At 35.1% G+C, this 18,528-nt stretch overlaps 1 protein-coding gene across 1 annotated transcript; it reads right to left on the bottom strand.

Annotated features, from left to right (window-relative positions):
• Positions 1–6,299: 6,299 nt before the first annotated feature.
• Positions 6,300–15,420, bottom strand: zc3h15 (zinc finger CCCH-type containing 15). Its single transcript, XM_088605182.1, has 10 exons — positions 15,250–15,420; positions 14,496–14,597; positions 13,942–14,050; positions 11,954–12,106; positions 11,342–11,433; positions 10,825–11,007; positions 9,823–9,969; positions 8,810–8,914; positions 8,041–8,173; positions 6,300–7,529 (listed from the first exon to the last, which is right to left on the bottom strand). The coding sequence occupies exons 1-10, from the start codon at positions 15,322–15,324 to the stop codon at positions 7,351–7,353; spliced, it is 1,278 nt and encodes a 425-aa protein (XP_088461308.1). The 5' UTR covers positions 15,325–15,420; the 3' UTR covers positions 6,300–7,350.
• Between the last annotated feature and the right edge of the window lie 3,108 nt (positions 15,421–18,528).

Here is an 18,528-nt window from a genome sequence, read left to right as displayed (position 1 = left end):
AGTTCACGATCATGGTGCTCTAACCATAAACAAAGACTTTGTTTAATCACTTATTCAGCTCAGAATGGCACTGACAACTCTAGAGAATTTCCAACTGGTCAGCTTTTGCAAAACTAAATGAATAATAAAAACAAATAACATACCATGCTATTAATACAATGCCAGTGGATAAATGCCCAATAATGCCACTCAGAAGGACTTCATCGACGAGCTAAGCATGCATTTTGTTTTTATTTTTAGAATATTTTCAGTAAAATGGGAATAAGACATTTCTAATTAACAAGGAAATTGGTTGTCAGTACTGTATCAGTATGTCAGCTGAAAAGAAACAAAAGGAGGTTAATTCCATGCTGAATGGCAGAAAGACAAACTGGAAATAAATTACTTTTCAGCCTGTATTTACAATATTAGTGATTTATTTTCCCCTACTTATTACTTACAACAATAATAGTAAGTTCATTGAGGGTGTTATGCCTTCTGCATAAAATGACATGCAAAGCATTTGATTCTTTATTTGCATCTGATAGCCCTCAGCTTGAGAGTTATCAAATATTCAGATAATATGCTCAGATACATACTTTATTTTTTGTTATTGAATGTTTAGAATTTTCCTATTAAATTTACACATGAAAGACAAACATATTGGAACAATTATTATATTCTTACCCACAATAAGTTTGACTTGAAACTAAAAAATAAAGTATTTTGCATACTTTTGTTTTTTTATTCAGCTCATAAAGTGGCTTACAAGGCTCCAGGGACATCTAACCCTGCTACTGTGTACAATTGGACTTTTATTTTATTAATTTGGAACTGGTTGTGGAAGGATTAACTTGGAGAATCTGAATGCCAGTGATAATTCAGACTTCTAATTGGAACACTTTTTCTTACAGGAACAATTGTTCTTTTGTATCTGCTTTTGGAAAGTCTTGCATGTGGTCGCTGAGGTTTGATACCATGTGACAGAACAAGCCGCTGAATAATTTAGCTTGAGCAAAGCTGGCTGGGTTGGCTGTGAGCAATATCTTTGTTAAAAGATGGGAGGTAAATTCACTTTGAGTGACAGATCACAGATCACTAAAATGGAAATATATATTTGAGGCATTAAATAAGAATCAGAATCAGTACAGACTTTAATTTATTAATATCCTGGAAATGTTAAAGTTATTATACAGCATCATTGTACTTATGCTTCTGTCAACACGAGTGCCTTTTGTTTACTGATAATCCAGCAATTGGAAGGGATTAATACTCTCAAGAGACTATGAGACATTCCAGTCTTGGAACGGAATCTGTAGGCCGAGTGGATAATATCACTCAGACAAATGTGGAGCCTTTTGATCCAGATTGTAATATATGGCGCCAGAATCAGATATCTCAAAGAGTGCAACAGTTGTTCAGTAAGGGGTACAGTATATATGTATGTGCCTAACCAAAAATATGTCAGAGTCTGCCAGGAGTTAGATTCATTAACCACAAAGGAAATAGAAACTAGGAGAGGATGTCATCAAAAAAGTGATTTGCACTACTTTGTATTTCATTATTTCCTGTTTAATTGGATACCCTTGGCATTGAATTTAGGTTACAGAATCCTCATCAACTATGAAAGGAAATTCACATTCGGGCGGGTTAAATGTCTAAAAAAAGGGACCTCATGAACTGCACCAGCAAGTCAATACCTGGAGTTTTCTTACTTTGCAGTTGACATTGTTCCTAAAGTTAGTCAAAATGCAGATAGACGACCTTTGAAACATGTGGTACAAAAAAAGCACAGAGAATGCCCTTATCTTCTAACTGTAAAGTTTAATAAAATTTAGAAAAGGTCATCTTTTAAAGTATATAGACCATCTATCTAAGTCTTTCTAGAGCTCCAGGACCCTGGAATAGACCGGGTGGAACCTATTAATTCATCTGTTGATTATTTTCAAACCTACAGCTCAGTTTTTTTAGACAAAGCACCACTTATTCAATACAGTTATGCGTCTACTACAATTAGAGGATTAGCTCAATGTAATGTATAGATTCAAGGATGAATAATTATCTTTTTGCAGAAAACAGGAAGTACTTACAAAAAAGATGGGAACTGGCTATAAAAATAAACAGAAATATCCAAAGATTATGGAAGATTGAGAACCACATGGAAAAATGGCAAAGCAGGAAACCTGAGTCATTTAACTTCTCAGACTACTGGCGGGAGAGGCTAGCAAATTTGGTTAGAAGGTGATCAATATTGAGATTTCCTTACAAGTTGGCTTTGATTAGGAGGTCTTACAAACATTTACAATCTGCCCTGTCTAATTGTAGAAATGGTTTCTACTCTGACAGAAGTTTTTGAATAAACATGGAAAAACAGGCAAGAGTCACTGCTATGACTCTATGAAACTGCTATGAAAACTGCTATATCACTGCTATGAAAGAAAAGCGGACCCCTTTTCTGTGAGGCAACCCAGCATCTTTCTATCCAATCAATCAGTCATCTGTTATTTTTTATACCACTACTTCAGATTTTCATGTGTCTAAGCAAGTTTGGGAAAAGCAATTGTTCTTTTTTTCTGTTGTTTGAAAAAGGAAAATAAAAACTCAAAACAAACGATAATCACTTATCTACAGAATTGCCAAAGAATGAGGTTTTCTGGCATTGACATTTTTTTTAATTAAATCAAAAACGGTGTATAGGAATAATCAGAAGTTTTTATTTTAAAGTCATGGCATTTCTTCCTTTTAAAGAGGCCAGCACTGTATTTATTTCTTATATAAGTATTGATATTTTTAACACACTACCTGAAAACGGATTAAGTCTATTTTCTTTTTCTTTGATACCATCCAGTTCCAGTTACTGCAGTATTATTGACTCAAAATAGTAAAAGTGTAGATCTTGTCTGGAGAATGCATAAACATTGCACAAAAAATAAACTCAAATAAAACTGAAACGGGCAGTGCAGTGATTAGCATTGCTGCCTGGCAGACCTGGATTCAATTTCTGGGGTGCAATCTGTGTGGAGTTTGAATGCTCTCCCTGTATTTGTGTAGGTTTCCTTTGGGTGCTCTGGCTTCCTCCCACAGTCCAAAGAGATTTCTTTTCCTAGCTAAATAAACTTAATTTCACAATAAACCTCTTTCAGTAAATATAGTACATATTCTAGCAAGACATGCAAATTCTACAATAATCCCACAATCCAAAGAGATACTGGAAGGTAAATTGGCTTCTGGTAAAAATGGCCCTGGTGTGAGTGTGTCTGTGTGTGCCCTGTGATGCCATCCCATTCATGGAGTATCCCACCAGTGCCCTTTACTGGTCAGCATAGGCTCTGGCTCCCCAGCCTCCCTTTATTGGATAAAGTGGTTAGAAAATGTATGGATGAAGATTGTAAAATAGTTTTTGTGCTTGGCTAAGGATCATAACATAGGACAACCAACGTAGGAGAACTAGCAGAAAACAGTTTCAGACATACAAATGTCTGCTTTGTGAATTGAAAGCACAGACAGCACAAAACAATATATACTCATGAAATAAACTGATAACTCAAATGATACAATCATTATGAGTTCAGCATTCCATATTGTATTTTCTGCAGAATAATTAAAAATGACAGGCAATGCAATAAGACTTTAAATGGTATTGTTGTAATCCATTACTTATGGCAAGTTTTGTTCACTAGAGAGGTCCCAGAGGAAAGAACTGCCCTGCTTTCCCTACAGGAAAATAGCTAACATGCATTTCTTTTAATGCAGATCACAGGAAATTCCTGTTTAATGACATAAAATTCGACAAGCCAGGGGATATGTTAAAACAAGGATATGTTAAAACACCCTTAAATAGAACATGTATCTTTAGAGAAGTGAAATATTTATGTTCTTGTTGCCATGGTCACTGTTACCATATACCCTAGAAGCACAGGAACCCAGTCAAAGTTTCATAAAGTGGTTTCAATCTGTTAACAAGAAACTGAAAATAGGAAGAAAAGTTTGGCCTTTGATAAAAAGATAGAAATTAACTATCCACCTTTCTATATTGAAAACACATCTCAATGATTTCTGCATTTGTCTAAAGGTCATGTCAGTATTAAGAGGTATACCTATATACCACATGTAATGTGTGAATTCAAATCTCATACCAAAGGATAAGAGGCAAACAGAATTGTTGTTCATGACAGACAACAATGTTATCTATATGCTATTGATTTTCTTGGGATGGACAACTACTGTATATAAGTCACAAGGTAAGCAAAAGAGGTGTGTTCTGTGTATTGTCTTTGTACAGCTGAATACAAATGGCTAAGTAAATTTTAATGTTAATGTTATATGCAGCAAATGATAAGATTTTCACTTATATGAGGAGGGGTGGTGGAACAATACCAATGTTTTTTTTATACAATCCATATTTAACCATATAAAAGAATTAAGACAAAGTCTTATTTGCAAAGGCAACTGAAGAATGCTCATTTATACAGCACAGCATTTACATCTAGTTCAAGGGTAAAACGCCCTAACCACTACCCTCCTCAGTACTGCCCAACAAAGATCAACTTCAATTGAAAGTATCCAGTCTATGAGAGAAGTTGCTAAGAGAGGAAAACACTCATAAAAGATCAGCATTCATTTACTACTGGATATCTATAATCCTAGAAGGCAAATGATACATTGATAAGGAAATACAGTGAACAGCACTTCCATTCCTGCAAGGCTGTTCAGATGTTACATTTCTATTAGCATGTTGATCCATTAAACTGACTGAGATTATATCTGATATAAAAGGAAACAATACTTTGAGCATCAGTGTATTTGCATTGTTGTTTTATGTACATTTAGATTTATGTTGTTTTTGTTATATCCATGATTTGGAAGCCAGTTGCCATATTGTTTTTCAGATCGCAGCTACAAACCCCACGACCACACCCACAGGAGAATGAGGAAGTGTAGGTACACTCTTCTGACCTGCCCACTTTCATGCCCATTCATCTTTCAACACCTACCGAGCACAACAGAACAGCACTGCAGGTGAGGCACGTCCTTCAACAATACTGCAATGCCTGCAAGAGCTGAAAAGGCAGCAGGGGTCAAAATGAAGATGAGAGGTGCAACTGTCCCACCCTACACACGGCGGTGCTCAGTCAATTGTGCGACACCGATTGGGTAATCCTGCATTCAACTCACTCGATCGTGTCCACTAAGCCATAACTCGTGATCGAAGATCGGAATCAGAGCACCTTTATCAGATGAACTGTTCAGTAGGCCCCAAGTGCAGACAACAAAAGTTCTAACTCTGTGCATCTGAAGTGGGACATATATACATCTCACTTATCCAGCATCGCGAATATCACCACTTAAGCACAGGTGAGAGGTGTTGCTGGGGTCTGTTAATTTAGCCTTCAACAAAAGTCATGTTAAGATACCATAAAGCTGACTTGCTTTAGCAGCTCCAGTGACTTAATACTACTGTACATAATAAAAGACAGGAACACCACTCACAAACAGGACAAAGTAGACCAATGCCTGCTGCATATCAAAGGACAGAACCTAGAGCAAGACATAGTAGGATAAGAAGTAATTACATATCAAAGAACAGGACAAGCATTTAGATTGTGAAATAGATACAAGAGCTGGGAAACCCTTGCAGTTTGTCTGCTCTGTGGGGAAGACCCAGTGCGCGTTGTTGGACTTATTGAGTGCAATAAAACTGAATCTGCACAAGACTGTGTCCTGCTCCTCTGATGAAGAACTCCCCCCCCCCAACACATCTTTTCACAGATGCTCAACATTTGCAACTACCGTGGGAAGAATCTAAAATAAGAACCAAAATATACTGACTGCAGTCTTTTGAAAAGGTTGCATTTTATATGTAAATCACCAAACTCACCCACTATTGGCATAAATCGTAGGTACTGTAGGTAACCTAAGAAATCTGTGCATTGATATATATGTATAATACAGCAAGTCTTCCATTTACAAAAAAAAATTAAATTTCTACTGTTAAAAAAGAATTCAATACACACACCAGTTATCTGACAAAGGTCTGCAGTCATTTACAGAAAAGTGTCCTTTGATATTAAGAATTACAAAAGGCATCCTAATATTTTATGACCTACTTAATATGAAGTTCTCAGTTTTAATGTTTAAAAATACTGACTCTTGCTGAAACAGTTACACATTAAGAGGTAGAAATACTTGTTGACAATGGTCTTGCCTCCAGAAAAGAATTAAGAAATTGTGATATTGTTTTCTTTCTAAGAACCTATCTGTAAATTAAACTTGATCCTAAAGTGATGTTTCTTTTTAAACAGTAAAGACTGAAACAAAACTTTAAACCTGGTAACCTTTATTTACAATTTTTCTTGGCATAATGATGAAAGGGAAGTTTAAAACAATTTAATACAAGAGGAGACAAATGTATTACACATTTCAATTATCTGCTTATTTCACATTTTTAAAATGTTCTGCTTGCAGTGGAAGAATAGTCAGGCTGAAACTAAGCAACAATGGTCTTTATTTTCCCTTTATTACCTACACATTTTTGTATACTGATACGGTCCATCACAATTTCTTAATTAATCCAAAAGAAAAATAGATTTCTACAGCATTTGGGTAATTCAACAAGCCAACAAAATGTTGCTGTGTACATGCTTTAGTTTATAATTTTTAGGACCCGTTTAATGTACAATTACAGAAATACCTACATGTAATCATCATGATAGAGGTATGTACTTCTGCGATTCAAAAAACACGTATGCAGTTGTACCGCTGAAACAGTCCTTTGGCCTCCAGAATGAACAATCAAACTTCAATTTTATGTCAGCAAAAATAAGAATTACTATTCAGCTGTATTACTGTAAACATTCCCCTTACAATAACTTGTTTTAGGCTTTTATCGAAGATCTTTCACACATAGTTTAATCAATTTTGCTAACATAACCAAGGCACAAGACTTTCAAACTTCCCCGTTCAAGAAATAAAAACTTCTACACTTTAGGTAGAATTGCTCTAGCCTCAATACAAAACCATTCGCATTTTAAGATAATTATATATTTTAAGATCTTGGATCAGAATCGTCATTAATAAGAAATGATATATATACCAATTGATCAAACTCTAACAGTGCCTTAGAAACCATAATCTTAGACTGCTTTTAAAATAAGGAATTGCTCATGTGTAAAATTATTAATATGAATAAGCTAAAGGGGGGAAAAAAAGACTAGAAATTGCAAAAGTTCTCATTATCTACTCCTCTTTAATTCCAAAACTTCCAGATTGTAGGGAAAATGACTGCAGAATTCCAACATGAAGATGTTTGTTGTGAAACACTGACATTCCAAGCAATAGGTTGTCCATGAAATGCAGCCAGAAGTCCTATTCTTATTCTTCCAGATCCAGTGTGTTCAACTCTTCTTCAAGTTCATCTAAGTCCTCTCCTGTGAAAAGATTTTCATCTACAGGCACTGCTTCCGTTTCCTCCTCTTCCTGGCTCTCTCCTTCAGAAAGGGAGTGTTCCCCATTTTCTTCACCACCGCCTGAAGCCTCGCTTAACTTATTGTCTGAAAAAACAAACCATATGAGACCAACAATGACCAACAATACAACTGCTAGTAGGAAACAAGAAATTAAGTTTGTTCTGCTTTAATGTTTTTATCTTAAGACCATGGAGCGAGTCATAAAAACTACTAGATGTACTGCATCTAGGTTTAAACAATGTTACACATTTATGACCTTTCCTTATCAAGCCATTTAAGGTTGGGACATATTTAAAACCACAGTACTGACTTCATCCCACTCACACCTGCTTTGTATTACAACCTACTTCATAAATGCCAAAACACTTTATTTTCTTTCAACACATAAAAAAAAACGTATGCTCTTAATATTCCTAATCTTAATTCACATGAATATTTCTGGAATTCTAAAAACAGTTTGCTTACCCTTCCTTCTCATAGGAATGGTTCTTATAGTCAGTTTTAGCAGAAAATTGCACTGTGACTATGATCAATTTAGAACACTTATATAAAAAAAAACTGAAGAGCAAAACACTGCTTAACCACATGTACTCACCATCTGTTTCCTTTAATGGCTTAGAGAGTGCTGTAAATCTGTCTGTGGAGGCCACGGTGATTCCAGTGTTATCTACTTCTTTTGGAATAAACCTGGTCAGGTCAATGTCATTCACTTCCTGGGTATCTTCAGCCTATGGAGGAAAAAAACAGGAATGGAAAGATACATTATGAAAAATTCTGTAGAGATCTTAATCCACCAGAGAATCAAAGGGTGTATTACCTCAGGTTTGTGAATAATGTCTTTAGGAAGTATTTGGTTGAACAAATGGCATTAAGTCCAATTAAACACAATCATCTCATTCCAAATTGGAAAAAACAGCCTTTTGGCTATGTGCTGTGTAACTGTAACAGCTTCAAGCTTTGATTTACCAAGCATTATGAACATATACTACCACAACTAACCAAAATGGTACCAAAAAACTAAACACACATATACAACCAACAGGCATTCAAACTCCATAAAGGGCAGAGCACCTGCACTGATCCAACATTAGTCTGACATACAAAAAGACACTAAAACTTCTAAAAAAAACACAGCTTTCAAAACTCATTTGTTATGTTTTTAGTATATCAACAATTAACTGGAAATATTCCCCCTCCGTTTCACTATTTGAAAGTAGATTTGATCAGAGTTTTGGCTGATATGATTCGATCTAAATTTTGGAAGAATTCTGCAGAATATGTCCCATTCGCAGACGAGTATACTACAGCTTGAGCGGGCATTAACAGCAACGACATAAATGACAATAAAATAAAATACATTTTACCTCTTGATCATCACCATCAGCCTTTGAATATTTAGTATCATCAGCTTCTTCATCATCATCATCTACCAGCTCAGGTCGGAATTCAAACACTTCACGACCACTGACCTGCATGAACAGAACGATTCATAAATAGTGGTTAAAATCTTCTCAAAAGTTAACATTTCATATATTGTTTTACTTTATTAAAAACAATATTTTAATATCTGAGGTATCAAGTACAATATTAAAGACTTTCATTATTTTATTTCAGCAAATGGTACCTATGCAGGCCACTTATCCTAACGTGGAAATACAGCACACAAGACAGGACGAGAGCACATGAGTGCCCTCCACTGGTCAATAAGAATCTCAGTGAAAGAATTTAAAACAGCCTTTCAAATCTAGCTAGTACACTTCTTGGGAGGAGGATGAAACCCTTTTAATCCTGGGAAGAATATGTCAACTCCACATGCTAAAGTAAATATTTGTTATATAATATGCCAATACAATCCTTATTATAAAACATTGTGGGTGAATTCCATCTAATAAACATCTTAAGACAGCTCTAATGTCTTTAAATTTAATAACTGGGATTATGCCTTAAATCTGATTGCCCAATTTTGTAAAACACCAAAAAATGAGATTTTAATGGATCATATTTTCTGACATTTCATCACAATCTTCTTGAAGAAAAAAGTAATTGACAGTGGAAAAGAAAATAAATTACAACATTATAATATTTAACACCTGACAAATCAGAAAGAGTGTTGGTACAAATATCACAAAACTATATCACTAACACAAAGCCAAGACCCATATGACCATTTAATGTGTTACAAGAATAAACTCTTTTGAATGGACTATACTTCATTACACATCATTTGTCAATTTCAGTGATGTTATGTTTAAGTTTCTTAAGGGTGATGATTAACGACAGTTCTCTTGGAAACCCATTAGGTAATTAGTAAATTAATTACCTGAGAAACAACAGCAAAACCTGCTGAAAATGAATCTTAAGAGAAAAAGTTCCTCACCCCAAGTGATTTTCCAGCTTTGAAGTCGGCTCTTCTTTTCTCCATCTCCATCTCTGCCTTATCCACCTTTTCTTGCCTTTTCCTTTTCTTCCAAGCCAAAAATGTTTCAAGAGTGATACGCGTAACATTTGGTCCCAGGGCAGATCGCTAGAAGAATACAAATCTCTATTAATCCTGAACCTGCAGACGTAGCACCTTGAAGATATTGTTCCCTGCTGTTATTTCAGAAAGTCAATTACCATTCAATCAGATCTACGTCTACAGCATCTGGAAAAAATAAAGCCACACAGCTTTCACTGGGGAGTATGCAGTGGTAAGTCATCAGCGCTTTACCCATAAGAGTCAAGAATACGACTAGCAGCTCTACCTAATGACACTGTAAGGGCTTTAGTATAGCTCACTCCGTGCCACACACAGGAAGTCCCTAAACGTAGACTTGTGACAGTCTACATTTGAACTAGGCCTGACAGGCCTTTTTTACTGGTGCCTAACTGGGACTAGGCACCACATTAATGACTTTTGTTCTGCCTGGTCGTACAAGTACAAGCTCATTACTAGTCTGACATTCAAAAAGAGCCAAATCTTCACTGGAAAAATGAGACGTCTATACCTTTGTTTGGAATTAACTAATAAGGACTTAAGTTGCACATAAGAAAATAAGAAGTGAAGTGACACTTCACTCTCCTGTCATTTTTCACATACTCTGCATGTGACTTCATGGATTACAGCTCAGGTATTGCAGTAGACAAACATCTGAGCCACATCACGCAGGCTCGGTAAGGTTCATCATCAGCTTGGCGCCACTGGAAAAAGTGGCAGATTTGACTGTCACACATAGCTGCCACACATTTAAGCACAAGATCCATTATAGCCACAGTCACATACAATACTAACCTCATATTTTACATATCGTATTTGAGAAATAATATAAAGATAACTAAAGACCTAGTCTTTCAGATGTTTTCTGTGAAACTGAACAAAATGAAAAAAACTCCAACACACCTCATTTTCGATCAGCTCTTCTAATGAAATCTCCTCCTCCTTTTCTTCCTTCTTTTTGTCTTTCTTGAGCACAAAGCCAGGTGGGAGAGCGTGGCGGTACATACAGCCGTCACCTCCTCCAGGACAAACCCAAAACCAGCCATATTTATTGCTCTCAATAGCATCAAGAAAGTATTTGCACACCTGCAGGATTAAACAAGATTAGATATAAACTAAAAATAATTAGAAACCTCATAAGAACAGGTGATCTTTAGTTTAAGAAACAAATCCGAATGGAACTGGTCTCTTTTACATGCATCCCCCTAAAGATTATATCAATGTGTACAGTATGGACTTCGGTCTTGCACCACATTTTATGTAGACAAACAGAAAGTGTAATAACTTTTGAATGACTCTCAGTATATTAGGAATGGTCATACAATATTATGAATTTCATCACACTTTAAAAGAAAAAAAAATAACATTGTATGATAGTTAGAAACTGTTGCTTCCAACTAAAACCTAGGGCATGGCTTACAATTTGTGTTTTCGCTTTCTTCTTTTCTGCCTCTCCGTGCTTCTTGTTCACAACCTCTTCAAGCTTCTTTTCATCCCAGTTATCCATTGTATCTATAAGAAGTTTAAAACTTACAGCTTTGTAACGGAAAAGAGAGCCATAACTTTACCACAAAGAAATCTTCCACTGATCACTAAAATAGATGCCGTTAGTTCTGAAAAAAATATCTTTGGTATGACCTTTACATTGACCTCATGAAACTTGCTGATCAGAGACCTTATTCAAATTTGTCACTGACCATTCTGCCTTTTTTAATACAAATCATGTAATACATACTAAAACCTGAATTCCTAGACAGGAGAAAAGTTTACAATATATAATTGCTCTAAATAAAATACATCTTTCTAATGCCAAATAAAAAAAACAGAAAGCATACCTGTACAAAAGTAAACAGTTTTACTACCCTATCCAGTTCAAAATAAATCAGCATAGTATTATTATTTTTGTGCAGAAATATACATTAATATATCTGCTTTAGCTGCTGCAACCTCCAATTAGATGTATATGAAGTGTGCCATTTGTGGTCTTACGTTTATCATTAAAAATTGCATAAATTATACTACTTTTCTGTACCTTTCTCAAGGTCTTCATCTCTGCCATCCACATAAACACTGCGTTTTTCACACTTTCTTTCAAGTGACAGGTCATGTGAGAACTTGCACTTGTCTCCCTTGGAGCACTGCCCTTGCTTGAAGAAAGCACACACCACTGATTTCGGGTCGGCCCCTATAGGAAAACATTGGAGATGTTTCATTAAAATGTCTAACAATGATAAATCAAATCAGTGTCTATGAACTCATTAAGATCTAACTGCTAACCTCTACAAGAACATGTTCAGGAGGGAAATCTACAAAGTATCAATTTCTTAACTAAAAAGCACTTATATCTGTTATGAATTCTATTACACTTTAAAGGAAAAAAATATTGTGCGGTAGTTAGAAACTGTCTGTTACTGTTTAGAAGGCAAATAAACTGCATATCTTCGGAAAAGTGAATATTATCTTCATAAATAGTTCACTATATAAACAGTACAGTTTATATAAACTGTACTATATAAACAAACAGTTTTTAAGAACAATTTTTCATGCCGATAATATAATAACCCTGAAAACAAACTGCCTCTTTAACAGACTTAAATAACCCTAACACAAGTCATAATCTTTGCATTGATTCTATTTTGATAATGGCACATATAAAAAGTACATAACGCAAATGCTGTTTTTATGGTTTTTAGACAGAAACATGATAAGGGCCATGTTTTATTTTGCTTCATCCTGTCAATCCAAATATCTGAGTGTTCTCATCCACAATGAATGAATAATTCAAGACATTTAAAAGAAAACTACACAGGATAAAAATCTGCTAATGATCACCACCATTCAGATATTTATGATTAAAAAAAAAAACTTAGTTGGAATTAAGAGGGCAGTTAAAAGCTAATTTAAAGGTATTCTCAAATTAAAATCCACGAGACAGTAACATAATTACAGGGTTGGCTACTTGTTAAGAAACTTGTTAATTGCAAGATGAAATTATTTTAAATTCAATTACAAGTTCCAGTCTACTCATTTTTTCAAAACAGGGAGTGTTTGCTAAGCATGAGCACCTTTTTAAAGTAGTAAGCAGGCATATTTAAAATGTTTTAAAATTAATTTACACATATAAACAAGTTCAAACAAGTTGTGAAATGTAATATTTTGAAAAGGCATCCTTACATTAAACTGGATAATCTGTCAGTACTGCAAAACTAATTAGCATTTATGTAGTGCGAATTTGCTCATCAATCACTAATGCCACAACAACTTACTGATGATCAGCTGTCCTTGAGTTTTCCCACTTTTGATTACATATTAGTGAATTGATGTATCAAATTAAAATCCTGTTTCTCCCATAGATGGCTTGTATTAAACCTCTTTACAGTGTGAGAATGGATTGGTTTGGAAAGCAATATGGCAGATCACTTGCTTATAAAGAAGTGTCATCTAAATTAATATAACTGGTCTCAATCCAGCTTTAATTTCATGATTTTTTGTTGCTCTGAGAAAATAAAGTCTATGCATTGATTATTGTTCATAAATTATTTTTTATTGTTGACAAAAGAAACAGGTCATTTATTCATAAATACAAAATTAAAGACATGAGTCCATGTATATTTTACAGTACATTAAAATGAAGGATTTAACTTAGCAAAAGGAAATACATGATCCTTAAGAATATATTCCATTTTATGTATCTTTTTACTGAACTGACAAAATATTAACAAATATGATAATGGTATTCACAGGAAAAATACAATTTCAAATCACATACCTTGAGTTTATGGTTTATTTTACTACAGCAAAAAGGAATGGACTAGTACATTTGGTAGCACCAGTTAATATTTTAGTTCTGGGAGTGAGACAACTAGTTATATCAGTCTCTAAATTTCACCTACTTTCAACACTCACCAAAAGGGCAGTGATGTAGTCAGAACATGACAGTGATACAATCCAGTGACATGACTTCAACTTAACTGAACCATTTTTCACATATATAAAACAAAACAACAATACATAACTTACCTTTACTGATTTTCTGAGCTGCCACTACTGGCTTGAAGAGCTCATTTAATTCAGAAAGTTCCTTCTTCTTATCTGCCTTCTTGTTCTTCTCTCCTTCAGCTGCAGCCACCTAAATTAAAGAAAAAGCAACACCAAAATTGTTTTTGATGAGACTAAAGAATACTTTCTAAGCCCTGGCTGAAGAGCAATCCTGTATGCTCAAGAAGGCTTACTTTTACATTTTGAGTTTTGACAATTACAATAACAATTGAGTGCTTACATGTATTAGGAACTAAAGTGGTGAGTTTCACTATTTTGATCATTAACATAGGGTTGTACGCCTTAAGTATACCAGAGAGCTGTTATTGCCTATTCAGTCTGTAAAATGACATTTTTTTCAACAACAATGACCATTTATTCACAAACAATAACATAATAACATAAAATGGAACTACAGAAACAACAAAGCATAAAATGTGATAAAATACCTTTTTTTTAAACAAAAAATATTTCAGAAGGCAAACATTTCAAGAACTTAATCCTATACAGATACGACTTTCAGCTGATGGTTTTACCTGTCGCGCGTTCTGCTGGCCATACTTCACTTGTTGCGTGACAGCTTTGATGAATTTTTGCTGTTTGGCTCCCTTCTTATTCTTCAATCCAAAAGTCTTGTCCTGAATACAGATAAATAGAACATAAACAATGAGAATTCATTCCTACGCACCAGTTATTTTAATAATAATACCCCCCGCCTAAATACTTATCATTTATGCTTTGTGTGTGTGTAATTTGCGTCAGGGTATGCTTTGCTACAAAAACACATTTCGTTGATTAATGACAGAGACGCGACTGCCGGGGGGTCCAAAATCTGAAGAAGACAGTATCAGATAGCGCTCGTTTTTTGAGTCAGAAAAGGAAACCGCAAAACTGAATTTATTACGAGATTTGGTCGGTTAAATCCCTGCTCGGTTTTATAAGGCATAACTATGGTTTTCTCAAGACTTAAATTCCGTAAATTCGACCACACGAATGCGATCCACAACACTACCCAACTGTCATTTTTCTTACAGTTTCACAGTTTACCTACAACTGTGCGAATCGACTTCTACAGATTAAAATCGAAAGGCCCTATTTTAAAGAATTACAAGGGCTGTCAATTTCCCGATTTTAGCACATCACTATCTACACGAAAATGATCACCGCATCCGTAAAGCCCTAAACTACAGCCGGCCAGGCTAGGCCCGAAATGCAGCATGGTTCAAAATAGAGGAGTTGCAATTTACCGGTTGTACTTTTTAAAATAAAATAAAACACGATTTATCTAACCTCGATAATTTTCTCCTTCTTCTTTTGGTCGGTTTTCTTATTAGCCGCTGGTTGCGCTGGTTTCTTTGGAGGCATATCGAAAATTAAGGTGCTGAAAAAAGAGCTCCTAGTCTCCGGTTAGGTGGATGAAGCGCTGGCTCAGTCGGCGTTCAGGCCCCGATGACTCTCTGGGAAATCTGAGTCTCGAAAAGCATTATGGGTTAGAGGCAGAACTCCCATAGTTCTAAATTCATTGGCAAAAAAAATAATCTTATGGTTGTATAAGTACTCCAAAGTTTTTGCTTCTTAAAAAAATATCGTGTCATATGAGAATATGAACTTTAACTTGAATATTAGTAAAGATATTCGATTTGAGTAACCTTTCTAAGACGTAAAATAATACAAAACTGAAGCTACATTATGTTAAATAATGAAAAAAGCGATTGGTATTGGTAAGGATATGGGCAGACTAATGTGAAAATTAGCGTGGAAAAACTGAGTAGGTTCATGGAATATTTGTGATCATAGATACCAGTACTGTACTGTATGCCAGTACTCTTTTATTTTAAGAGGCTATTAAACAGCGTGTATACACTGCTACTGTCTTTTGTTTATTTAACGTTGCTTTTCAAAAATGAAAAACGCTGTGATACTGAATCATGGATCACACTTTTCAATCATTAATTTTAGAGACTAATTTTTTGGTTTGGTAAATCTCCAACCACAAGTTTGGTGCTTTTTTCCTAAGACATATTCATCATATTATGGCATACTATGGTATGGCAACTGCAGTACTGCAGTACTGCTGACCGCAAAGCCCTACAGCGGGTGGTGAAAACTACCCAGTCCATCACTGGGGTTGCCCTCCCATCTATACAGGACATTTATGACAGATGGTGCTTGAGGAAAGGTCTAAGCATCATCAAAGACCCACACACCCCAGCTACAGACTGTATGGCCCCCTACTATCTGGAAAACGGTACTAAAGCATTCGGGCCCGGACTACCAGACTCAGAGACAGTTTTTACCCCCGCACTATCAAACTATTAAACTCCCAGCCTCTCTCACTCTCACCTCACCTCTCACCTATGATCTGAACCTCACAGTGCCTTCTTTCTTACTAAAAACTCAAACACACATTGAAATCTACCTCTACCTTACATGTCAAAAAGCTCACTCCCCATTGTTTTTTCACATGACCTGTTACCCTTTTGTTGTTTTGCAGATTGCCTGTTGTTGTTTTTGTACATTGCCTGTTGTTGTTTTGCACATTGCCTGTTGTTGTTTTTGCACACTGCCTGTTGTCTCTGTCTTTCTTTTGTTATACAATTGTATTGTTTTTTTCTGTACTACTTATCGTCCGAGAGCTAGCTAAATAGCATTTCGTCATACCGTGTATATTATACTGTATATGAGTATAATGACAATAAACTTGAACTTGAACTTGATCATATGTACTATACTTTATAAATGTTCATACTGTATATTCACTTCTGTCTCCCCTGGGGGCAGTAAATACCATAAAACAAAAGCTAATGATACTGAAACAGTTTTGCCTCAGAAGTCATGTAATGGGAAATTATAATTGATGTAATTAATAATTAATGTAATTGGGATATACAGAATAAAATAATAAATTACTTAAACTTGCAGAAAAACACATATCATTTTACTTTAGATCGAAAACAATGCATGTCATTGCATGTAAGTGACTGCTTAGGTTATCACCTGCAAAGACAATGTTTTTAATAAGACTAGCTGAAAGAAATTTTTGTCAACCACCAACACTGAAAATAAACCCTATCTGGAATTCAACATTTCACGTAAAACTTGAAAAAACATTTGTTCCATAATTATCTGTGGTTTATCAGATCACCATACATCTTGTCATTTTATACGACCGCAGACGTTAAGAAAGGCTGGGCTTAATCTGTTTATGGATGGGAGACGTCAACAGAAAATCAAGTTGGTCCTGCAGGTATTGTTGGTGGGAAGGTACAGTAGGTGGTGCTCTTGCCCCTGGAACAGAATTAAAAAAAAATCCTTTACAGTATAGTGACTGTAAAGACTGTGGTGTGTAGGAGCACTGCTCTGTCCAGATGTATAGTTAAACTGAGATTTCAACTATGTGGTCATTAAAGATCCCATGGTATTTTTTTTATAGTAGGGATATTAACCGCAGCTTCTTGGCAAAAATTCAATCATAGCCCATTTACACTGGCCTTCCTAAACTTTCAGTTTAATTGAATTTGCGAATACATTTCTCACTTTTAGAAATTATTTGCTGTGTGGGCTGTTGGTGCTAAATGGGTACCCCATGTTAACCAGGTGGGCAATGTACTTTAGTGGTAGATGACATGGGTCTCTTCCAATATGTAAAAAAGCTTTGTAATAAAATATATTCTATAAATCCCCCCAAAATTAGACTTTCCGGAGGCAATATATGTATCCACATTTTCTATCTTTGAAGCACAATATTTCATAAATATTTTAAAAATCAACCCTCTGCAGTTTCTGTAAAGCCACCTTCATTCAAGGTTTTGTCATAGTCATGATATTTGAGACTGATATTAGTCCTTCAAGAACTAATGGCACAATCATATCTCCTTTGTAGATCACCTTGCTTTTAATTAAAGTTGCACACTACGCAATGGTAAATGCTATGGTAATGAATACAAAGTTACTGATCAAAGTAGCAAACTAGATCATTCATTACTACAAGATCGTGCCTCATTAATATTTTTTTGAATTGGAGATTTTCTTATCCTTATACATATATACAGTAGATCAATATTTTAAATATGCAAAATGTAATGGATTCCGGTTGAGATATTTAAATAGATACCTTGCATAAATGAACAGGTAAAGGTTAATACCACACTGAAAACTAGAATGAAAAACACAAAGTTTTGGATGTAGAGCCTTCTTTAGGTGTGTGAGGCTCCCTACTCAAACATCATGGATCTTAAATGCCTGTTATATTATGTACGCATTTCTTTGAATGAGTTATTATCAAATAACTCTGTATTTAACAGCAGATTTAAATTGCCAATTAATTTTAATGGATGATACATTTTCACATATTGCATGGTTGTTTGCGAACATGAATCAGATTTGATTAGCATTTTCTACATTACTTTACTTGTTAATTATTGCTCAGTAGATAATATAAAAGCACTGATCAGGAATTAAAGCTAGCATGTCTACCATTGACAAAAGTCAATTTCTTTATTATGCAGCGGACAATAGTGCATCATCAAGTTTTAATTTAGAATGTTGAGAAATACATACAGTAGTAAT

This window comes from Lepisosteus platostomus, chromosome 14 (genome assembly GCF_059453375.1).
Source record: "Lepisosteus platostomus isolate fLepPlt1 chromosome 14, fLepPlt1.hap1, whole genome shotgun sequence".
In the NCBI taxonomy this organism is placed as follows: domain Eukaryota; kingdom Metazoa; phylum Chordata; class Actinopteri; order Semionotiformes; family Lepisosteidae; genus Lepisosteus; species Lepisosteus platostomus.
The sequence above is the reverse complement of the archived record's forward strand: the minus strand, read 5'-3'. Positions and strand labels throughout refer to the sequence as shown.